Consider the following 24585-nt stretch of genomic DNA (forward strand, 5'->3'; position numbering starts at 1 on the left):
ACCAGTGTCCCTCCTCTCCATCTGACCGCCTCCTCAGACATTACTCGGCTCCACAGCGCCTCCTACTGCTCACTGCTTGTAGCTGGATTTGAGAAATTGTTCATCCTGGTGCCCTGATGGGGTTTGAGCACCCGTGGCCATTTCCACATGGACGAGACACAGTAATTCCCCTCAAACATTAAATACCGCCGTCTCGCTGTATAGTAGGATTACCGTCACATGCGGTATTAATGATCGTTTTAAGAATCTAGTATTCTGGGTCAATGGGTGATTCCCTGGTGATGTCACAGAAGCAGCTGGGTGACACCATGTGCTCTTGGGGGCATGTATGTGCTGTTATCAAAAACCCCCTTCCCAAACTGGCACAGAGAGAGAGAGAGAGATCATTGTAAATAACTAGCAGTTCCTCTTTCATTGAACATGGCTTGTTTTAGCAACACTGATATCAGTGGATGAAGGCCGGGTTTTCCGTTGATTTCTCTACATCCCATGATGACCTCTCATCAGTGACGCCTCCAGCATGGCGCTACAGACCGTCTTCGCTGATTCCTTATTCTGCATGTCAGATGACTCTGGTTTCACACGCGCTGTTCCTCTTCTCGCCTACAGATTCATACCGAGAAGGACTTATTCTACACCTTCGATCCGTGTTCTGCCGCAGTTCCCGCCGGGGACGGACAACACTCTGCGCCCTCAGGTAAGACCCAGCGCTCGACCGTGCCGGGGTTACGGTGGCCTTATCCGAGTGAGAGTTGCCCGAAATGGTGCTTTGAGAAAGACGCGGTGGGTTTATTTAACAGAAGTAGGGGTGTGCCTGCGTCGCACTGTGGCGTGTAAGAAAGTTCCCTAAAAACCAGGCGAAATGTGCCAGTGAAAATCAATTTGCTTTTCTTTCTGGGTACAGTTAGGCTCATTCTTTCTAAGGACGGCTGAACAGAGGTGGGTGTTTGCCCACATAAAGTGTGTTCAGCTTCTTTCGGGCCACCAAGCCGGCTTGCGTGAGACCTCCGTGAGAAAGACGTTAATTGGACGTCTGAGTTCCGATCTCCGGCGGGGGTGGGGGGGCCAGAGCCTAACCATACACAAAGGAGACTTTTGTGGGATGGGAAGCACGCCGGGACTTCTCCCCAGGACTGATGGGGGTGGGGTGTGCTTGTCAATGCTCAGCTTGATTACGGAGGGCTTTGAAATGGAGAAATGGGGGTTGGGGGGGGGGGCACGTGACGGCAATTTCCTGTGTGGGGTGAATGGTGCCGCTGTGCGCTTTTTCCATCGAGGACCTTACTCCCTCTATGGGGTGCGATATTGGGGGGGGGGCATCTCCACCCCATCAGTCCCATCTTTTCAAAGCCCCACGGACGCCTGCCCCGTTTACGGCCTGAGCGTGTACTCAGGCCCCAGAATCCCCGTTTTAGCAGGTACGCGTCACCATCTGGAACCCCCCCCCCCCACCCCCACAGCTGGCCTGCCTGTTTGGTGGGGGAGGGATCTTGCGGGGCTCGTTAAGTATGTTAATGTTCAGTTGATTGCCTTGGTAGTCCCACCCTTCGTTTGTTAGACGTAAAGGAGCAGGTGCCGGCAGCCCTGCTGCTCGGGGGGGCTGTTCGCTCAGCACGGCGTCAGTTTATCTTGGTGTCTAAGTGCCTCTTAATTGCTCTCGCAATCCAGTAATTAAGAATCGCGGTGACAAAAATGAGGCTTCACAGGCGTTTTGGTCCTGAAAAAGCGAAGAGAGGAGGGAGGCAGGCTGGTCGACGGGTTCCTCGCTCCTTCGGGGTTTGAGGTCCAGCGGCGCCCCCACCCCCCCGTGTCACATGGACTTCCTCTGTTTCCTCCCACAGCCCAGTACCTCATACTTGTGGGTAGGAAGTAGTGATGGATGGATTGATGGATGAATGAACAGACGATTAAATGTATAAAATGACTTTTCTGTCCGGCTAACTTATCCTACTTTATAATGCTGTTAATCGGATTGTGCATTTTCACAATTGGTTGACTACATTCAGGCACTTGGGTGCCTTAAATAAATATCCTATTCTCTCCCCCCACTGCCTGCCCGCCCCATTGAGGAGTCCTGTGCTAATCCTGGTGCTCCTCCTCATCCATGGTTATCTGAAACTCACGGCTGGTAACGACGGCCGGCCTGGATGGATGGGAGGTGACGTCCCCCTTGGGCCTGGCCGCGTGCAGCCGCTTTGGCCCAGAGTTCCGGGGCCCCATGGCAGCACATGGCACTTAGTGAGGCCCGTAGGAGCCCCCTGTGGCCACGGCTGCCCCCACAGTCACCCTCTAATGAAATCTGTGGCCGTCCCACTGTGAGTCGCGGGGGGGGGAGGGGAGAGAACACTCATTTTCGTAACACCCCCGTGAGGTCGCTCAGGTGGTGACACTTTATGAAAGAGTGGGTGAGATGCAGGGTAAAAACCACTACGAAACGGCTATAAATGGAAATGAGCTCATTGCACATGATGGGCAGCATCACTGGCTCTGGGAGTTTTCACTGTGCCCTATTGTCACGGGCACTTAGCTGGCAGCTCTGAGCCCAGCCGTAAAAAAGAGCCGGGAGAGGTTCTCAAGTCAGCAGTTGGTACTAGAGTCAGGAATAGCTGTTTGTGTTCAGCTGTTTTATTCCTTTATACCTTGGGGGGAGTTTTTTTTTTTTTTTTTTTCTTCCCTCCATGTATTTTAGGGTCTTTTTGCCATATTATGGGATGCCCCCTCATTCCCCAAAGCAGCCTTTGCTGGGCTTCACCCAAAGCCTTCCTCCCCTTCTACCCAGAATCCCCGGCATCTGTGACCCGTCCGAGGACGGGCAGCTCTGCATCGACCGCGCCACGGGAGTCCTTCAGCGATGCCGTCTTCAGCCCCGACGCATGTTACGATGATGTCATCAGGAAGGTGAGGTTCGCCGAGCATTCTGCCTGAGAAGCTCGTTGTCTGTCCTGCTGTTGGCGGCTGGGGCTCATCGTTGGGAATGATCCCTGTTGGTGATGGACGGTAGAGGCAGAGATGGGCTTTCTTACTCAGCCGGGACTCCTCCGGCCTCTGGCAGGCTAATGAGCTTCCTCTTGTCCCGTCACCAGTGCCGTGTGACGTCAGCACTTCCCGGGCTGCTCCCCACCTCCTCACAAGGCTTAGCAGGTCATTATTGGACCACATGAATAGGAACCTGTCATCTCCACGGCCCAACAAAACCGGCTGTGTTTCCAAAGACCTCTTCAGTGTCCCGCGGAAACACCCGGCTGTGACGGGCGATTTATTTATCAGGCTGCCCATGGCTGTGTGTTTCTGTATACATGATTGGGTTTAGCTGCACGGGATCTGCGTGACTCACTATCAATCAACCCCCCCACCCCCCCCTACCCGACGCATACTAATGAGACAACAAGCACATAATAGTCGCTAACTGGCAGTGACAAACACCCTCAGTTTTATGTAACCCCTTGCAGGGCCCAAATGATTTTTAATTATTTCTATGAATTCGCCTGATATTTTAACAGCAAAATGCATTTCGTTCCTCTCCATCTTGTCTCCGTCAGCAGGCGTATGATGCAAAGCTCTTGCTTGTGTGTGTGTCTGAGGTCATGCTGTGAGTCATATTTTTCAGGAAATGGGTTCAAAACCTGCCGGCCTCATAAAGGAATATTTCTTCGCCCCCCCCCCCCCCCCCCCCACTTCTCATCTGAGAATTTGCACCAACTTCTCACATTACAGTTATAGTGCAGCAATCATCTAGTCCTCCAGGAATATGTAACGAGACCCAGAGGGATTATGTTCATATGTAGCAAACACAGATGGAGCCCCCTAGTGGTCAAACGAGGCTGCACTCTTCCCACATGGTATCTTTAAGGGTCTCCTTCCTCTGAAGGAGAAGCAGGGCTTTGGGGGATAATGTCAGAGGCGCCTCGTGCTCTACTCCGGTGACGCCGTCCCTTCTGCCTGCAGGTCACGGGCGCAGTGAGCGGAGACAGTGCGGTGTTCGATACAGGCCCCCCCGGCTCCACCCCTGAGGCCGAGGAGGAGAAGGATTGCCTGACGGAGGTGCCCCCCGCGCTCTGCCATTGTCCTGCGCTCGTCCGCACCGCTCGCTGTCACCCGTGCGCCGTCACAGCTGGGACCCCAGCAGGAACGGCCGCAGAGAGGCCGAGATGAGTCAGCGCAGGTGAGTCTGAGTCTCCGCAGCCCGGATGTAGCTGCGCTTCCTCTGCAGCTCTGAGATCACTGCAAACGCTGCGGCTGCAGTTCCCCATGAGCGCTACGTGAGGAGCTGGCCTCGTCTGAGCAGCAGTTTCGTTTTTGCTTTGCTGTCTGGCAGCCCCGCCCCCTTGGTCTTTTTTTTGGGTCGGCCCTTAATATGTCCCCCCCACCCCTGCAAGCCGACAGTCCGGCCTCCTCTGTGGGATTGACCTCCCGAGGGCCGCGTTCGGGGCCCCATCGGGACTCGGGGCTGTCTGAGGCGTCCAGCTCTGACTCTCCCCACCCACCAGAACAGCAGCATGTTCACCTTTCTGTCCTCCATCTGATCTGCCATTGTTCATCCTTTCCAGTTCACTGAGGAGTCTGGGGGAGCGAAAGCACACGTTTCACAAGCGAAGGTACCAACCCCCGGCTTCCTGTGCCATGCCGTGCCGCTTCCTTACAGTCTGCCGTGTTATATGTGACCACCCTCCCCGGAGGTGGGTAAGTCCAGGTCCAGAAATTAAAAATCCAGACCAAGGTTTTGTTTCAACCAACCAGTTGCATTTAAAGACTCAGTCACACAACTGGCTGGTTGAAACAAAACCTTGGTCTGGATTTTTACTCTCTGCACCTGGACTTACCCACCCATTTCCTCTTTAAATTCCTCTTTAAATTAAACTGTGTTGTCTAACTCCATCCTCTCCTCCTCTCTGCCACCCCCATCCTCCATTTCCACTGTCTTCCCCCCCCTATCTGCATTACCAGTATGAGCTGGTGTCCCTCACAGGCACCCCAGCACCCTGACCCAGATGATATTAATGGCAGAAGGTACGATTTATCTGTGAGCCGTGGGCATGAATAGTCTCCCCCCCCCCCCCCCCCCCCCCGCTTTGGTCAGACGGGTTTTGCATGCGTGGAGGCAGCATGGCTTGTGTGAGGTTGGGTTTTTTTTTTTATTTTGGAGCCCTCCCCTGTCCCTCAAACCCCCGGCTCAGCGCTGGTAAACCTCAGACGCTGACAGGCGACGTTTCCGCCCGACCTTCCGACAGTGAGAGTGTGAGGCTGTAGCGTCTTCGGCGCTCGGCCGGCGTGCAACCCGGTCCGCACACTTTACCGTGGAACGTTAGGATGATCAGCCGCGTGCTCTGCGTCAGCGAGCCGGACCTCAGGTGAGGTGCCGGGTCTCATGGGTGCTGGTGGTGCTGCTGTGATCCGCTTCATTGCCTCCATCGCAAGTCTCCGCGAATCAGGCTTCCGTTAAATGCAGCTTCCCTCCTATCACGTCGTTAATCATCGATCAGCGCGGAAGGCTGTGAAATGCTGTAGGAAGCTACGGAACATTACGGAATGTTGAAAGCTATAGAACGTTGTAAAAGGTTGTTGAATGCTGTAGTTTTCTATGGAGCGCTGTAGACTGCTGCAGAAAGCTGTAGGGTTTTATTGAAGCTGTTTCCGGATCATCGAGCGCAGTGATTATTTCTGAACAAGCTCCTTCTCTAAATTCGCCACGTTATCTTTGACGTCCTCTTTATCCCCTTTTCCCTCTCTTCTGCCTTGACCTTGTCCCCCCTCCACCCCCCCCCATCCCCCTCCTGCCAGTCTCTGTTTCCTGAATTAAATCCCCCCCCCTCGCAATCCAGGCAATTTGTGGTGGTACTTTCTGAAGAAAAGAGATGCGGGGGGGGAGTGTCTTATCTTATTGTTCATGCATGAATACAGCATGGGGGGGGTCAGGGGTGCTGTTCTGTGTTTTCACAACCCTCAGTGTCTTAACACACACCCTCTTATGACGTGTCGACACACTAACACGGCGACGCTGTTTGGGGGTTTGGGCATTAAGTGGTCTTGTTGAGTGTCACTAACATTCTCACGCAAGATTGCATTTAGGGCTTGAGGTCGAGGGTAAAACTTCCTGACCGTCTCTGATGACGGGATCTCCAGTCCTTCTGCTTTTTCACCTCGCTCGCTGTAACTCCAGTTACAGTCTGGAAGGCCTGACCGCAGACAGAGATGTGGAGAGGGACTTCTCCCGGCCCGGCGCCAGGTCCCAGGATCCACAGCGGCCGTCCCGGCTGGAGTCCGAGGAGCGGGGGTCTTTGGTCTCCCTCACAGAGGAAGAGCAGGAGTATGACCTGGGCGATTGCAGCAGCCTGGACAGTGAGGTAGATGCTGTGCGATACCGGCCTCGGGTCCCCCGATCTCCTCTCCCTCTTCCCGATGTACATTTCCGCGCTTAGCAGGGTTATGCTGTCCCTGAGCATCCGTTGGGTGAAAATCTGTCACTTCTTCAGGAGTATGACTGGCGATCTCCAATTTAGGAGCATTAATTCTACAAGCAAGTGGTATTAACAGCTAATGGCCTTGGTATTGACGCACTGGGAAATCGTTTTGCTTAAAGACAAGACCGATGACAGTATTGGTGTCATGGTTCATGATTGCACATCCGTTATGAGCTCTGCAGCTCACTGTAGCGAGTAAGAGGCCTCTGGCCATTGAACACCAGGGCTGGATAGTTCTCTGCACCAGGTCTTATTTTCTTCTGGTTCTGTTGCAGAAATCGGGCCACCTGAAGCTCCGCAGCTGCTCGTCCGTAACTCTGCCCCTGACCAAGTCTGTCTCCATGCTCACCATCAGTCAGAAGGAGCTGGATCGTGAGTAAACCTTCGCCCCCCCCACCGCTGCTGCCTTTATCCCTCCCTCGGCACTCTTGTGGTGGCCTCCACATTTACCTGGAAGTCACGTGTTCAGCCGCCACCTCCCCCACCGTATCACCCTGCTGATGGCTTAGTTCCACGTCTCACCCTGTGACCGTGTTGGGGCAGAATGCAGGTTTGAGTCTGGGCTCCGCCCCAAAAAGACCATACACGCGACGTGATTGGCTGTGTGGCTAGAAAGGGGGAAGTGAGAGAGGGCCATCATTTTTGGTGCCTTGCTTTGCAGGCCGAGGTGTCACACGCTCAGCCCTGTGTCCTGCCTGCCTCCCCCCACGTGTTTCTGTGTGTGTGTGACCGTAAGGCGAGCCGGTATGGTGGTGGGTTCTGTACCCCACGCTCACGCTTCCTGTGTTAGGCTACACGCGCTCCTCCTCGCCGCTGGTCACTTGTACCCTCCTCCCCTTGCAGGTGCACTTCTGGGCGTGGTGTGCCTCGGGGGGGTGTGGGATCTGTCTCCGCCCTTGTGCTGTTCTAATGAGTTGCGTGCTTTGATTTTTCTGTCCCGGTTTGGGGCCCAGTGGTCGGACGGACTCGACCTAAGAGACGGATCTCCTTCTCCTTCAACATCTCTCCGATCCTCCCAAAATCTAAAACCTTCTTTTCTATCGGCTCTTCATCCAGTGATGAAGAGGAGGCTTTGAGTAAGTACAGCTCTCGTGTGGATCCCTGGAACAGTCCATTGGCCCTCAGTCTACCCCACCTTCCCCCCCCCCCCCCCCACTTCACCACCCTCACTAAAAATGACCGAAGACTCCTCTTAGTTGAACTTTCGTCTGTGCTAAACACTGGACCCCCCCCCCCCCCAGCACAATCCCTGTCCCCCCCCAGCACAATCCCTGATCCAGCTTATCCCAAAAAGCACTGCCCCTCCCACCCAAGGTTCAGCTATAGAAAGTCCAAATCCAGACCAAGGTTTTGCTTCAAAAGTGACAGAGAAACTCACCTGGTTGGTTGAAACAAAACCTTAGTCTTGGTTTGTACTTTTCAGGACCTGAACTGTCCAACCTTGTCTGCAATTGATTACTTTTGTGGGTAACTTTCCCAACACCGTTTGATGCCAAAAAAAGCATCTGCTTGTCTTCCTGCTTTCTGGTTTGTCATTTTACTAGAGCTGAAAGTCCTTCAGTGTTTGTTGTCAGAAATATAACACTGTTTTGTTAAAGGCACAGGCTGATATATAGGCTAGGAATTGGGGTTCCTTTGAAGGGTGGAGTGGGATTATAAATGGCCGATTGTGGGGGTTAGTGGGATACCTGTGTTTCCTGCCGATTGACCTTCTTTGTGTTAAATGCCCTGCTGGCATCTTGGGAGAGTCGGCTGTGAAAGTATGAACTGTGCAGACGACGGACTTCCTGCCGTAAATCATTTGTAGTGTGACACACGCTAACTGCTTTGGTGCTACAATATGAAAGGATCCAGTGATGGATCCAGCTGTGAAGTGCAGTGTCTTAGCCCCCGGAGGGTGTGGTGAAGCAGGACGGATGATCTGCTGGTCCTGTTCAGCAGATGTCGTTCACTTGTTCAAAGGCGGCCATCTTTTTCCCGGCTGGGTTCCTTTGGCAGTAATGATCCGAAGAACATGTGGTCCATGGTGTGTCTTGCGTTAATGGACAGTCCTGCCTGGGTGTTGGTGTTACACACAAGACAAACCCGATTGTGTGTGAGAGAGGCTCAGTGCTTCACCATGGCCGCTCCGCGCTTTACGAGACCGGAATTTCTCTGCTGATATCACATCGCATTTTTCCGTTTTATGATTTCACACCATTGTTGAGGCCGATTTACATCTCACCAGAGCCATTCAGATTAAGCAACATGCTCAAGTGTACAACACCAGGCCCCCTGGTATCTAGATAACTTTAGATGTGTATCTATAGCGACCAAAGGGATCTAGGAGTCAAATAAACGACACAAAAATCTACACAACGGTCTGAGAGGTTTGCAAAGTTCAGAGCAGCATTGACTATATGCAGTGGAAAAAACCTTTTCTTGTGCATATTTTGAATACCATCCTACCACAATCCGGGTACTACGGTAAATGGTCGGTAATGCAAAGTTCATGTTTTTTTGTAGTTGCAGTTAAAGCCACTTTTTTTTCGCTCTGTAAATTCTTGTGTGCTTCTCTCCTGATTTACTCACGGTTTCACCTGCAGCGTGTTCTGGGCCATGTTGCATTCTGGGGCGTTGCAGTCGTGGGTGCCGCATTCTGGGGGCGTTGCAGTCGTGGGTGCCGCATTCTGGGGCGTTGCAGTCGTGGGTGCTGCATTCTGGGGGCGTTGCAGTCGTGGGTGCCGCATTCTGGGGGCGTTGCAGTCGTGGGTGCCGCATTCTGGGGCGTTGCAGTCGTGGGTGCCGCATTCTGGGGGCGTTGCAGTCGTGGGTGCCGCATTCTGGGGGCGTTGCAATCGTGGGTGCCGCATTCTGGGGGCGTTGCAGTCGTGGGTGCCGCATTCTGGGGCGTTGCAGTCGTGGGTGCCGCATTCTGGGGGCGTTGCAGTCGTGGGTGCCGCATTCTGGGGCGTTGCAGTCGTGGGTGCCGCATTCTGGGGGCGTGGCAGTCGTGGGTGCCGCATTCTGGGGGCGTGGCAGTCGTGGGTGCCGCATTCTGGGGGCGTGGCAGTCGTGGGTGCCGCATTCTGGGGGCGTTGCATTCAGGATCATCGTAGTGCATCTTCACAGTTCTATCTCTGCTCTCTCCAGGCCTCAAGTCGTTCTCCAGCATCTCGGGGTCCCTGGCCTACAGGTGAGGGGCCGCTGTCTTCATATCTCTTATCTTGTGGGGCTGGATCTCCTTCGGGGCGGGTTCCCCTTTCTGACGCGCCACATATTTGGTCGTGTGACCTTTCAGCATTTCGGAAGAGGACCCGGGACCCGGTGAGGGGAAGGCTGGCACCAAAGTCAGCCGGACGTTCAGCTACCTCAAGAACAAGATGTACAAGAAGACGAAGGTGAGTGACACCGAGGGGGTCACTGTGGGAAACCGTGCCATCGGCGTGACATGTGACCCCGAGTGCTGCATGAAGACAGGCGTGCCTCTGCCAGTAAGCAGTGTAAACAAGACTGTCAGAAAGCTGTTTCAGCCAAAATAACTTTTTGCGCTTGAGACCTATGTGGGGAGAATGTTATGCAGTTGGGTAAAATCCTAACTATGACTAAACCATTCCTGCATTGTACATAACTTACCGGTTTTGTCTCTATCTTTGCACGTTTGTTCTACCCTTTAACTGTTTAAGAAACTGTATAATAATGCTGACTAACTGAATGATGGATGTATTTCTCAAAGGTGCAGAATCTCTCTCGCCAGCTCACTCGTCCTCTCTCTCTCTCTCTCTCTCTCTCTCTCTCTCTCTCTCTCTCTCTCTCTCTCTCACACACTCACACACACACACGCACACACACACACACACACCCTCTCTCTCTCTCTCTCTCGCTATAAATAACCCTTCCCCCTTCCTCCCCCCACCTGTTGAAGACATGTCGAGACTAGCTCTCTGAGAACACTTACTCAACTAACTCCTCACTTTAGGGGAAGTTTATTGGGAAGGCAAGTCGCTTTGCTTTCGGCCTCAGGCTATAAAAATGCTCTTAAAGAACCAGGAACCAGCCTGGTGATGTAGCGGAACCCTGCGTTTCGTATCTTATTTTTCATATCATATATATTCTATGGGTGCGTGAGACGGCACCGTCTGATGTGAGACCAGCTAGGACATCCTAACAACCGCTTTGATCAAACTGAATTTTGTTGACTGTAATATTGCTTTATACGTTATAGCTCAGTAGAACATAATTCAGTAGAGGAGAAGATCTCGCCATAATGTTGTGTGGTCATGCATAGCTGAGTGTAGGCTCCAAAGATGGAATGTGACATTGGCAGTGTATGGAGCGGTAGGCGCTTGTTGATGCGCGTTATGCCTTTAAGGCAGACGGGGGCCCACGCCCCTATGTGCTTGCTCACTTCCTCTAACAGTGGTGGCAGCTTGATGGGAATCCACCCCCCTTACCCAGTAACAGGCAGGCTTTGCGGTCCCAGTGCGACGTGCCGGTCTTTTCCATGAGTTATGCTACACCGAAAGTTCTGTGAGGTTCAGGCTAGCTACCTGAAGCTGAAGGACCTGTGGGCGCTGGAGGTAGGCCGCCGTCCTGAGGCCGTCCCTGCGCCCCGCACACCTGTGTGCAGACAGACACACGTCTCGCTTCATCTCCGCTTCCTCGCTGACAGTCTTTTGTTGTTCCGCTTGTACAGCAGTACAGTTAGTCGGGCTCCTGGTGCGGTTCGATGGCTGTTTTGGATCATGTTAAATAGGATTGCTTTGGACGCTTGTAGTGTTTCTGTTTGCTGTGTGCGATGGACTCGCAGGCTGGTGCAGCGTTAGGGGTTCTGCTAATCATGAGCGCCGGACCCAGTTAAACGCGGTAGTGAGCGCCTAGGTTTGTGATCTTGTGATCTTTACTGCGGAGTGAAGCTGCAAAGGGGTGTTTCTCCAGCCTCCCCCCCCCCAGGGAAACTCAGTTTTATAAAAAATCTGTGCCTGCAATCAACAAACTAAAAATGCTAAGTCGTGTATTTTGTTTGGTTACTTATGGTTAAGGTTAAGGCTGGGGGGGGGGTTAAGGGTGTCGTTGCTGGGATTAGAGTTTCGCCCATAGAAATGCATGGAAGGTCCCCAGAAAGATGTGAGTGCAGGGGTGTGTGTGTGTGTGTGTGTGTGTGTGTTTGTGTGTGAAAATTGTCTTCCAGATTTTTCTAGAACCTGACTACAGCTTCTGTCGTCTTGCCCCACAGGAGAAAGACAAAGAGAAGAGCACCGAGAGAGAGCGAGAGGCCAAGGAGAAGGACAAGAAGGCGACCAGCGGACATGTCTTCGGAGTGGGGTCTGCGTTCCTGGTCCAGTGCCACCAGTGTAACAAAGCCATCAGCGTCAAGGATGCCGCCTGTTGCCCCAGTAAGGGTCCGGCCAGCTGTGCGCGCCCCGATTCCCCCTCGCGTCCCGTCTTATGCGGGGCTGTGCGGTAACAGCCGCGGCATCGCAATCTGCACCGGATGTTGTGTTTCACAAGATGCACAGAAGACCTGGCGTCACAGCCCTGCGAGAGCACGGCACGTGGCTTCCGTTCGGAGCGGCAGATGTTCCTGCCAGAGCCTCGTCTCAGACCCACCCGCCACCCCCCCCCCACGCCATGGTTGCCGCAGTGGGGGGGATTTTGACCGTCGGCGCGGCTAAGCGCAACAAGAGCGTGTGACTCCCCGTTTTGTCTGCCACACACTTGGGCGGGTTCTCAATCAAGCTGCAGTCCTGGTTATCTGGCCTATTTTTGGCAGTACCTTCCCACAATGGACCCGCACCCCCCACCCATCAGACCCCCCCCAGTGTGTTTATCACTTGTTCACAGGAAGGCTGCTGCCAAGTACCCCACTTTGGTCTCTCTCCAGTGCACACTGCTAAATGGAAAGAGGATGTGTGTGGGGGTGGCTGGGGGGGGGATTTGTGGTGTTGGTGTGGGGGGGGTACCCACCTGCCACCTGCATTGAGCTGGTTTGGTTTCATAGTGCTTGTTTCTTGGGTGATTTATGTTTATTTTCCAAAAGGCTCTGGACTAAGAAGAATTTACTCCAGTGTCTAAGGAGAGGGGGAGAGAGAGAGCGAGCGCAAAACCTGACGGAACGATAAAACGACAGCCCGTGCTTGCCACTGCTAACCCGAGAAGCTTTTTGGTTGGACGCACGGTTTGCGCGTGTAGAACTCAGCCAGCCAATCTAGACTGGCCTCAGTCACACGGACTGGCCACAGCCTGGGACAGAAGTTGTCCTACATCCAATTTTTTTATTTTTTTTTTTAAAGCCAGCTCTGGATCTGCTTGTGATCGAGTGGGAATTTGCTCTGCAGCCAGACCAACAATTAAGCTTGGGAAACGCCCTGCTCTTCGGCCTGCTATTGTTTTGTTTTGTTTTGTTTTGTTTAATAACTAAAACGAAGTATGAGCCATTTACCCTCCCAAAGCGTCCGCTCCGTCTGTCTGCTCGCGGGTTGGCGTGATTGTGGGTGTGAATTCAGTGTGTCCCTCTCCAACTCTACACCCGGGAAATATGCGGAGGTAGAACAGGCCCTGCTTACCCCTGTAAGGCAGCGATCGCCTTTAATCTGTAGGGGCGTGTCTTCCTAGCAGTACTCATGCTTTCGGGGTTAAAAGGTCCGTCTGTGAAGAGGCGGCACATTTGTCATTTGACCAGTCATGTGCCTGCCTTGTGATTGGACATGCTGAATTTTATGGTGGGGCTGTCCCCCCCCCCCCCCCACCAAGCCTTTCTTGCTTTACAGGGACAGTCAGGTGTGTGTGGATAGGCAAGCCTCCATTTTACGGTGACATGCATGTTTTTAAAACAGTCAAGAGACTAGAAGTTCAGTTAAAATCAGCTGTGATTTATTTGTGCTGATAACTGATGGTGGTTTGCGGCTCTGTTTCATTTCAGACTGCAGTGCGCATGTTCCCCGGAGCTGTCGGGAGTCTCTTCCTGTCTGTTCCAAAGTCAGAATGATGGTATGGCGTTGTTATGTTTTTATAAAGTTAATTTACCTGCTATTGTACTATCTTGGCTGAGGTAGAACAGACATTGCTAAACTTGACCCTTTAATGCCTGCTGAAAAGGGACAGGTGATCGTTTCCTGTAGCCTGGTTGCATGGTAAACTGTCAGGATTTGTATTGTATTATATTTGGACATATCCAGGATATGATATTCCTAGCAAGAAAAATATGAAAAATGCATTTAAGAGCTAAATGAAAGTCATCCCTCGCTACCTTGAACAGGATAAGCAGTTTCAGAAAATGGATGGATGGATGAAAGTCATTACCCTTCACTTTTGGACATGGGTGGTCAGGATTTTAGAATAAAACAATGAGAAATAACCTTGCTCTTTGTCTTCTAGCAACCAAAGTCCCAGTTTGCTGTTCCGGAAGCTTCCGTGATTCCTGTCGTTACTCTGAGAAACAGGGGGCCAGGTAAGGGTTTCTGCCGCGTTCTTACGGCTGTTAGGAGGCAGTGTCGTTGTTCGTGACTGTTTCCTTGAAAACGTGTGATGCGTTCGGGCTTAGTGTCGCGTGAGCGACCCTGGTCGGTTATGATGGGGCCTGAGGACCACGGCCTGCCGTCGATGCCCCGACGACACACCAGCATTCCGGCGCCGTCCAGCAGCAGTCTGTCAAAGAGTATGTCCATCAGCAACATCGCCGGGTAAGCCACTGCCACCACTACATCTCTACAGTGTGCTCCACCCCCCAGTGACCCCCCCCCACCTCACCTGCCGGCTCTCCACGTCCAGCTCGGCGTTCGACGATGTGCCGCTGAAGGGCGTGAAATACCTATCCCATTCCACCGACTCGCTGAACAAAACCGGCAAGGTCAACGAGTCCACAGAGTCCCTGACAGATGAAGGTTAGAGGGTCCAACTGCTCGCCTGGTCCTGCCGTCCAGTCCGGTTACCCAGAACAACTGCAGTGCTCTGCTTTGGGATATTTGGGAAGTCCATGTTAGGATCATGAAGAAAACCTGAAAAAAACATTTGACTGTAGCTTTATAAACCCGTTGCTATCTTTCATGAAGCACTACCACTGACCTTGTACAATATTCTTGGATGTGTTTAGTGGTGGTGAAAACTATAATATATAATCTCAAGCTACCTTAGAAAGGTTTACTGATAAGGTGTTGTAATATCAGTTAGACGGTAACTGTTGTGTAATCATGCATCATGTGGCTCACCCTCTGCCCACCGCGCCCCCCCCCCCAGGCACAGAGATGATGGACAGTCAGCTTATGGGGGAGTTCGAGGTCGACGCCAAGGAGCTAGAGGCCGACTCCTGGAGCTTCTCTGTCGATAAGAAGTTCCTGAAGCAGCTCAAGCAGGACGTCATCAAGAGACAGGATGTCATCTACGGTAGGATGCTGGTTCATAGCGATACTGTTCTGTCATACTGTAAATGCCAGAGACGTACGCTGATCCCTGCTGGGAAATTCTTTTTATACCACAGGCTGTAAGCTTTCAGATCCATGAAATAAGTGTGTGTGTGGGCTGTGAGTAATTTTGAAAGAACCTCTTGATGGACTTCTGAAGAACTTCTCTTTGAATTATATGGGTCCATGGCTTCAGAGGGGAAGGAGCTGGAACTGTCTATTCTCCAGTTGTGGTGTGACCTGCTTAACACCCTCCCCCGACCCCACCTCCCTCACCCACCCCAGAGTTGATCCAGACAGAAATGCACCACGTGCGGACTTTGAGGATCATGTGGAACGTCTACAGTAAGGGGCTGCAGAAGGAGGTGCAGCTGGAGGCCCAGGCAGTGGAACGACTCTTCCCCATGCTGGACGACCTCTTGGACATCCATACACATTTCTTCACCAGCATCCTGGACAGGAAGCGGGAGGCCCAGCAAAAGGGGAAAGATGGCGGCTTCGTCATTCAGAAGATTGGAGACGTGCTCCTCAACCAGGTACGGGCATCTTCCTCCGAGACAGCGAGAGGGGCACAAGAGAACTCTAGTCCTGAAATTAATGTCACTATATTACTATTATTATTTTCACTATTTAAATTTTTTTCCCAAGGGCCTTGCTATTTAATATATTTTGTTCCTTAAATACAGTTCTCAGGGTCCAATGCCGACCGCATGAAGAGAGTCTACGGCAAGTTTTGCAGCCGGTACAACGAGGCAGTGAATTACTACAAGGAGCTTCACTCCAAAGACAAGCGCTTCCAGGCGTTCATCAAGGCAAGCAGATACCTGACAGCTCAGCACTTCGGTTCTGGGGACGGGATATTGTTTTTTTCTTTGACTATCGAGGCAAAAATGGCTGCACCCTCTGGATAGAGCTCGCATCCTCATTTGCTGTAGATCCTTTTTTAGAACTGGAAAAGCGGAACACGATTTTGACTTAATGAGCGATGCTTTTTTTTTTTGTACTTACTGTAAGAGTTTTTGTCTCTTTCAGAAAAAGATGAGCAGTTCCATTGTGCGTCGGCTTGGCATTCGCGAATGTATCTTACTCGTAACGCAGCGGATCACAAAATATCCGGTGCTCCTTCAGCGGATACTGCAGCACACCAAAGGTGAGATTTGGCTTGGGAGAGTGCGATGAGGCTCTGGGATGTTAAAAGCCCAGCTGGCCCCTATCAGGAACCAACAAGTACCACCATGCCTTGGGCAACCATGAAAAACATTAGAAGAACATTCCTGCCTGTTTATATCTCCTGTTCCTGTCTGGAAAAAAATAAATCCTAATGCTCTGATTTACTGCAGACCTCAGGACTTTGTATTTAAAACTGTTCTCGATGCTCTGATCTAAACTGATCAACAGATAGGCTTCATTCCTTTTGTCTTGCTCATGAATTTGTAACAGTCTTCGGAGAAAGAGCTTTGCTCTGTCCTGTTGCCTGCGGGGTTTTAGTGGGGAAGCTCACTGAAGGGGGGGGCTGCTCTTCTCCTGGTGTCCCCGCAGAGACCGAGGAGGACCACAAGGAGGTGGCAGAAGCCCTGCAGCTGGTGAAGGAGATGGTCGCCGCTGTAGACAGCAAGGTCAACGAGCATGAGAAGAGGCAGCGGCTGAAGGAGCTGCACAGCCGCACGGACAGCAAGTCCATCATGCGCATGAAGAGCGGCCAGATGTTTGCCAGGGAGGACCTTCTGCATGGGAGGAAGCTTCTCCACGATGGGCCCTTGCAGTTGAAGAACTCTGTGGGTCGGCTGAAAGGTAAGGCTCCATATGACCCTCGCTGTAGACCACCTCCTTCCTGGCACAGGTCTGACCCCGAGCTCTCTCTGTCTCCACAGACGTCCAAGCCCTTCTCCTCTCCGGTGTCGTCGTTTTCCTTCAGGAAAAAGACCAGAAATACGTGTTTGCTTCCCTGGTATGTACGCGATTGCCAGTGGCTCTTTGTGCGAGCGCTCATTGTTGAGTGGAGACAGTGGATCTTTAGGGAAGCGTAGCACCCTTATGTAATTATGCTGGTGTGTTGCGTAACTTTTCCTGTTGGACTCGTACTGTTAGAAAAGCATCCGTCTGGCCCCTGCGGAGCATTTGGCAGCTTCGTGGTGTCGGAATCTGCTACGGGTCCAATGGATTTTTGCCCCCCCCCCCCCCCATTTGCGTTTAAGAAAATACATTCGTTGCTGCTGCTGCTGTTTTTCAAAAGCTTCTTTGCCGTGGACATGCTCTGCTTGTGCCCCCCACCCCATGCAATCTCCCCAGAATTCTTATGATCTAAGAAATTTGTTGCATAATAGTGTATCGATAAAATAACGTCGACGACGGAGAGTCCAGACTTACAAAAGAACTACTTTGACTGAGCAAATGTGAGAATAGGGAAGTAGAAAATGATATTTGCATATACTGGCTTATTTTATCGTAAGGAAATGACATCATTCACGCCTAGAGCTTTGCTTGAAGGATGTCTGCAAGAAGATAGCTTCCTCACTCTTACGTCGTAGCTTCTCCACTTAACTCCAGCGGCTTGGGTGTCTTTTAGGACCAGCGGTCCACAGTCATCTCTCTGCATAAACTCATTGTGCGGGAGGTGGCCAATGAGGAGAAAGGCCTGTTCCTCATCACAGCCGGCAAGAAACCGGAGATGTTGGAGGTATATGCCAGCTCCAAAGAGGAACGCAATACGTGGATGCAGCTCATCCAGGAAGCCATGAACTCCATGTGAGTTGGTCTCAAATAATCCCATAAAACCGTTTATTATTATTATTATTTATTAAATAGAAGAGACTGGTGCTCTGAGCTGGGAGCTGATTAAGACTTTCTTAAGAGATTAGTTTCCCTGTTTGCATCTTCAAAGGGAGTTTTTTGGATCAGTGCCAGCAGTAGATCAGGCATGAGTTGGTCTGGTTTTGTAGGGAGAAGGATGAAGACGAAGGTATCCCCAGTGAGACTGAAGAAGACAAGCGGTTACTTGAGACCAAGGCTAAGGAGATGAGAGGTACAGTTGTCGTCCCGTGACCCAGGAGAAAGTTCCGGAAAGGATGGTGGCGGGGGGGTGGTGTTGAAGGGTCTGTCTGATCTTCTCCAGAACTGTTGAGGAGTAAAGATGAGCAGATAGTGACACTCCTGGAGGAGAAGGTGAAGCTGTTTGGGGAGCTGTGTGAGAGTCCCACCCCAGAGGGCCCCGGTCGCAGGCTGAAGATGTTCAGGGCCATCTCCAAGGATGCGCTGAGAGGAGAGCCTGTCCTGAAGGATGCACTGAAGATAGGTATGCGAGAAGCCTGGTGCTTGAAATATTAGGCCTCACCTACATTAATGTTCATTAATTTGTTTAAATAGTGTGTTCTTCATTTTAATTAAAATCAGACCCCCCCCCCCCAGTAAAGGCTTCATCCCCCTTTTTAAAATCTCTAGTGACGCTCCTAGTGCTTAAAGGAAACATCTAAATGTATAAAGTTATGACGTGTAACAAGAGGTGTGTGTCTGTCTGTCTCTCTCTGTCTGTCTGTCCATGTTTCTGGCCAACACCAGTGGAGACCCTGCAGGTGCTTGTAAGCAGCAGCCTAGGGGGGGCGGTCGGGCACCAGGTGGCCAGTTCTTTGGGATCCTCCGGAGGCACGGGGGTGGTCTGCCTTCCCCGGCGGGCGGAGACTTTTGGGGGCTTCGACAGTCATCAGATGAACACCAGCAAAGGTGAGGGAGCTCAGCCACAGTCTCCCCCAGCCTGCTTTTGGGAACCTTGGCTCTGCTGATGACATCACTACAATACTGATGCTAATGTTGCTAATGAGGGGCTCGTTTGCTGTAGGGGGGAGAAGGATGAACCGGAGGATTCCACGGACCTCCGCAGGACTGAATCTGACAGCGTGCTAAAGAAGGTAATGAGCCGAGCCTGTTAATCCTCCTAGCGAGGACACTGACCCCAGAATGACCTTTCTGCACCCTGGAGGGGGGGGGGCATTAATGGCTAATTCCTGCTGGCGCTGCTCAGAAGCTCTCCTTGGGGGCATTTAGCACATTGCTCCTTTCTGCCTTATAGGTCAAATCCGGTATAAATTATTAAGGTCAGCCCTGCCCCCGTTTATTATCGTAAACATTAAGAAGCAGCACCTGTCCGGAACTCCAGAGGGCGTAGTGTGTCCTCGGGCTTAATGCCTATAATTACCGTTGGCTGGGATCGAGTTACTTCGAGGCTCATTTCTTGCTAACAACCAGTCTGCCTCAGTACTGACCCTGGATCTGTGTTTTGCCCTCCACAGGGGGGTAACTCTAACCTGTTACTGCTTCTGAAGAGGAACAGTGAGGTAGGTCACCCCCACCCCCCACCCCCCCGTTTAGTTAAACAGAAGCCTCGAGCTCTGATCCGATGTGTCCGTCGTTTCATTTCTTATTCTCCAAGTTTATTGTGGTAGAAATCCACGCAGAATGAAACTGAACGTCCCCCCTGTCATTTCCCCTTTCCCTTTGTTGTCCATGCTGGCGAGGTTCCGCTCCCTTCTCCCCCTTCCTGTCCCCTCGTAGGAGAGCTGAATGCTATTGGGACACATTGCAATATTAAAAAAAAAAATTGTGGTAACTATTGCGGTTATCCTAAAACAAAATCACCATTGAAAATTTACCCAACACCTTTCACGTTAGCAGCAGTTATTCATGGGGATCCTCCATCTCTGTGAATATTCATGAATATATAATGCAAAAGTAACAGCACTGAAATGTCTGTCCATCCATCCATTTTCCAAACCGTTTATCCTACTGGGTTGCAGGGGGGACCGGAGCCTATCCCGGAAGCAATGGGCTCGAGGCAGGGAACAACCCAGGATGGGGGGCCAGCACATCGCAGGGCACACTCACACACCATTCACTCACACATGCACACCTATGGGCAATTTAGTAACTCCGATTTAGCCTCAGCATGTTTTTGGACTGTGGGGGAAACCGGAGTACCTGGAGGAAACCCCACGACGACATGGGGAGAACATACAAACTCCGCACACATGTGACCCAGGTGGTGACTCGAACCCAGGGCACAGAAATGTTAGTGAGAAATGTGAGATTCCACTGTCTGATGGCTAACACGTGAGTGAGGCTGGTTTCTGAGACAAAGAAGCACAGCGTACCCAAGCGAAAACTCTTAATATTGAAGATGTACTATGCATTTACAGTAACAGATATTATGTGTTACTAATATTTATATATATAATTTTATTTGACATGAATAATTTTCAGTCTTGTTTTTGGCTGCGAGTTCCTGCGATCTTTTGTCAAGCTCCAAAAATATTCTTGTTTAATTCTTCATCACCAACTTGTGAATAACCAAAATTGCGAATGTCATATCTGCGAATTTAAAGGGGTTACAGTATAGCCAAGTAGAATGGTTATCATCTACCAGAATCTGTCAAATAAGGTGTTGGCATTGCAGCAAGTTGTGCCAACAGTCCTCACAGATTACTTGCTTCTGCTCAATATTATCTCTGTGGAATCGGAAACACTTCCGAACAGTTGAAGATGGCTTTTGGTGACCAGTTCTTGTTTGCTTTTCTCCAATTTGGTCATTTTTGTCAAATTTCCAAACTCACCACACTGTCTAAGAGTCAGTCCAACAACAAGGACAACCATGACTGCGATTGGCTTGGAGAGCACAGTCAGAGGTCGTGTAAATGCAGCAGCGGTAAATTTTACACTCGTTTATTAACATATTCTCGATTTGTCTTGAAAAGCGTCGGTCATTAAAAGCTTGATAAGTTTTGTTTCCTGTGACAGAGTAAGTTTTCTGATCTCCAACCAGCTGGCTGTCTGTTAGTATCGCAGGGCGTGCAGGTCTGCCGCGCAGCATGAACGCGCTGATGAGAAGCTGAGGATGAGTGAAGTCTAGCTTTTACTGGCATTTTAATCCCGTTTACAGTACAGGGACGTTTTTCAGGACACTATCTGCTATCGCACACCTGCCATGTCATGCGGTAGGGGTTTAATTGAAATCTCCTGTGTTTCAGCAGGTCCTGCAGAACGTCAGTCATCTTCACGAGCTGCTCAGCGCCCTGCAGGTAGGAGACTGTCAAAAAACACTAACTGCTAAACAGTAATGGTCAGTCTGTCAAGGCACCACGGAGGCTTGCGGGTTAGCCGGTGTAGGGGGGCTCTTTAATTTCAGGTACTGTTGTGGGAAGTGGTGTATTAACTAACTGTTAGCAGCTGGAGGGTGGCAAGATGGAGGTGACTGAAGTGGTGTCGTGTCTTGAGGGTGAGTGGTGTTTTGTCCCCGCCCTGCTGGCAGGCAGTGGTGATGCAGCAGGACTCATTGGTGGAGGAGCAGCGGCAGTCCTTGAGTGACCGCCCCCCCTCGCGCCCAAGCTCGCGGCCCCCCTCTCTGGTAGAGCAGGAGAAGCAGCGCAGCCTGGAGAGGCAGCGGCAAGAGGCAGCCGAGCTGCAGCGCGGCGTCAGGCGGCACACGCGGAGGAGCGCCTCCGCCAGAGCCGGCAGTGGGAGGCGTGCGAGCGGGAGCTGGCAGAGCGCGAGGCCCGGGTGCTGGCTCAGGAGGAGGAGGTGCGGCGCGCGCAGCACCAGCTGGAGGAGGCCGAGCGAGAGCTGCGGGAGTGCAAGGCCGAATACCAGCGGGACCTGGAGAGCCTGCGGGAAGCGCAGCGGAAGCTGGACCGGGATCGGCAGCAGATCCACAGGGACCTGGAGCAGACGAGGCCGGCCCATGTGAGTGGGGTGGGTTTATAAAAGGAGCTGCCCCACAATGTCTACTTTAATGGCTGCTATTCAAACGGCCCCGCTAATCATGTGCCGCACTTCTGCTAAGGTCGAGTAGCTTATTTTTCATCCTGAGATTCTTCGTAAATGACCGTCCTGTTTTACCCAGACATAAATCTGCCTTATTTTGCCCGCGGGTCCCGCTCTGCTCGGCCTGACTGTCCCGATTTGCTGTCCCAGGACGTGTGCCGGGACCGGACCCACTCGAGCACCTCCGACGACTCGCTGAGATTACAGAGCTCCGGTTCCTTGGACAAGGATCCCTCGGAGAGCAAGCTGCCGTCTTCCCCCCCCGGGCTCCAAGTCCAGGTCAAGCTCAAAGCGGAAGGGAAAGAACTTCAACCTGTTTGCCACGAACCCGGAAAAGCTGGCCAAGCCCAAGGAGAAGAAGGACAAGAAGAAGAAGAAGGGGAAAGGACAGCACTCTCAGTCTGAAGGTAGTGACAGTGACGTCCCCCCTCGTGCCGTGAGGGGTCATGGGTTCTCCTTATAGAGCCCAGGAAAATCACTGTTAAGAGCAACATTAAAGGCCGATATGAGCAGGCAGACTTGGTACAGTCTGGTACAGGTTATGGGTTTAGTCATGTGAACGATTAGGGAGATACTGGCATCGAGTCCATTTTCGCGAAGACTCTTGATGGATTCTTCCACTCAGATATTTCAAAGAAACCCCGTTCTTCTCATTCCAGAATCACCTCGCCTTCCATCCTCGGAGCCTTCTGCAGAGCGGGAAATTTCTTCTGCTGATCTGCCTGTGCCCTGTAAGATCCCACAATGCTTTGCTCCCAAGACAGCTGTGACTGCCTGAGTGCAGAGCCAAGTCGCTGTAGACAGCTGTCTGTTTCCCTCCTGTGTGCTTCCTACATGCCCGTGGCCCTGGGGAGGAGGCGGGCTTGGGGGGCTGGACAGGCTTCGTCAGACACTTTAGGGAAGGACTCCTGCGTGTGTGTGTGTGTGTGTGTGTGTGTGTGTGTGTGTGTGTGTGTGTGTGTGTGTGTGTGTGTGTGTGTGTGCGTGTGGCTGTGCGTGTGTGTGTCGTGCGCGCGCGTGAGTGCATGAGAATCAGTAGCGATGTCACGCGTTGTTGAATAAAAATATTGCAAATCACCACATGAGCACGAGTGGGTGTTCTGCACATTGTGAAGAGTAAGATATGCCCTTCGCACGGTACAACAACGGGCCCTGCGCTCAATGAAGATAAACTGTGTGTAGCGTAAGCTGATTCTTTGTGTGGTACATGGACTGCACATCGCTTGACATATATATGTCCTTTCACAGAACTGTATATGCTAACTGTGCGTAAAGTATAAAGACGTTGTACATCATTAATAACCTGACTGGGAAAAAGCTACCCCTATCTTCATACACCCCCCCTCTGGTTTTCTGGCCAAGTGGAGCCGACACTCTGATAGTCCTGGAGAGGAAAGAGGTGCAGGTGTCAGAATGTGCGATGGGGTCAGAGGTTTGGGGTGGGTGGGCGGGAGCTGGTGTTCTGAGGCTCTCCACCAGGGGGACCCCATGTGTCCAGAGTGAGGCGATTCGGTTCTGATCTGCTTTCTTGCCCTTTTTCTTCCCTGTATAATTTTGTCATTAGACGTTTTGACGGTAGGAACTTTCGAGAGGTACGCTTTGCATGGTGAGGTGTGTGTTGTGCCTTGAACAGTCGGTGCCTTCACATTCATTGTCAAATCTGTTGCATCATAAATTTATTTCTAATTGGCCATTCTTATTATTCATTTAATCAAACCTTAATTTTAAATGCTGTACCGTAATACTTCTGTCCTGAACTTTGCAGTGTTGGGTCTCTAAGCCAGCGTTATTGTGTAGGCCAGTGGGGAAAATAGCTTGCAATGCTGCAAGTCACCAGTTGGGGGAGCCAGACTGCATAACGAATTAGAATGTAAATATAGAAGCTTTCCCGTTTAATGGGAAACTCTTAACTGTATTTAAGTTCATTAATACAATTAATGATTGCTTTTTCTTTTTAATTGTGATTTTAATTTATGTTTTAAAATAAGACATCACTTTTAAGGTGACATTCATTTTATCGGTCAAATTTACCGATATTATTTGAGTTTTAAAGGGCTAGCTTTTATACTCCTGCAGGGCAGGTCAACATGGAACCCTAAGTCTAATCCTCTAACCGTCCAAGGTGCATCATAGTGGGGCGGGCGGCTCAAACAAGGTACTTTTTAATGTATATTTTATTTGTCGGGTTACTCCGATTTTCGCCTCAGCCTTGTGTTTTATTTCCCCAGACCTACGTTAAGTCTGTCCCCTCGGAAAGGCTGTGGTACAGTCCCCACGCTGTCTCACTGCTCCATATTCCCCTCTGTTCCCTTCCTTCCCTGTCGGATGGTACCTACCACAAAGCCTGTCTCTTGTCAGTGTGGCAAAGCTTTTTAAATTCTCACCGCCGGAATGTCCAGGGGCCTCTGTAAATCGCAGCATTCATATAAAAATGTAAAGGAAAGGGTTGGGCGGTTGTTGTAAAGTAAAGCCTTGCATGTGCACTGGGGTCTCCTGAGTTCAATTAACCCTTTATTATACTAACCACATTTCCTGCACCTGAGGAGGAATAAACCAGAGGGAATTTTATACAATCAGCTTTGTCCTTCCCCTTTTCTCTTTAGTTCTTGACACTTTAACAGTGTTTCATATCTATATCTAAAAGCGTGTTGGTTTGCCCGTATGCTGTTGAATAAACGCACTAGAAAACAGCCCAGCATCTTCTCGTGTTAAAGGTGCAGTTTTACTGGCTGCATTGTGTTTGGGCGTGGGGGGTGGGTGGGGGGTGGGGCGGGGGGGCGGGGGGTGGCCAAGAAAACATGTAAATATCATTTGTGTAAAAAATAAAATGTAAAAGTGTTTGGTTTTTTGTGGCTCTTTGTAAGCTTTTTGTAAGCTTTTATTTATCTCTCTTGCCCGGTCTGAAGGTATAAGATGTAAATTCACTGTCCCCCCCCCCCCCC

The 24585-nt window shown here is 51.2% G+C and overlaps 1 protein-coding gene across 1 annotated transcript; it reads left to right on the plus strand.

Annotated features, from left to right (window-relative positions):
* The first annotated feature begins 3997 nt into the window (after positions 1-3997).
* LOC125751321 (A-kinase anchor protein 13-like) lies at positions 3998-23783 on the plus strand. The gene is given in 30 exon segments (XM_049029986.1): positions 3998-4162; positions 4548-4595; positions 4945-5007; positions 6158-6341; positions 6734-6830; positions 7412-7534; positions 9591-9633; positions 9739-9838; positions 11674-11833; positions 13360-13427; positions 13815-13887; positions 13981-14119; positions 14208-14320; positions 14673-14819; positions 15122-15372; positions 15523-15648; positions 15869-15986; positions 16376-16627; positions 16708-16784; positions 17403-17581; positions 17776-17858; positions 17949-18128; positions 18392-18572; positions 18669-18738; positions 19120-19164; positions 20851-20901; positions 21132-21287; positions 21290-21562; positions 21794-22050; positions 22303-23783. Coding segments are annotated over 29 exon segments (3669 nt in total). The 5' UTR covers positions 3998-4148; the 3' UTR covers positions 22049-22050; positions 22303-23783.
* The last annotated feature ends 802 nt before the right edge of the window (positions 23784-24585 follow it).

The sequence above is a fragment of the Brienomyrus brachyistius genome, chromosome 11 (genome assembly GCF_023856365.1).
Source record: "Brienomyrus brachyistius isolate T26 chromosome 11, BBRACH_0.4, whole genome shotgun sequence".
Classification (NCBI taxonomy): Eukaryota; Metazoa; Chordata; class Actinopteri; order Osteoglossiformes; family Mormyridae; genus Brienomyrus; species Brienomyrus brachyistius.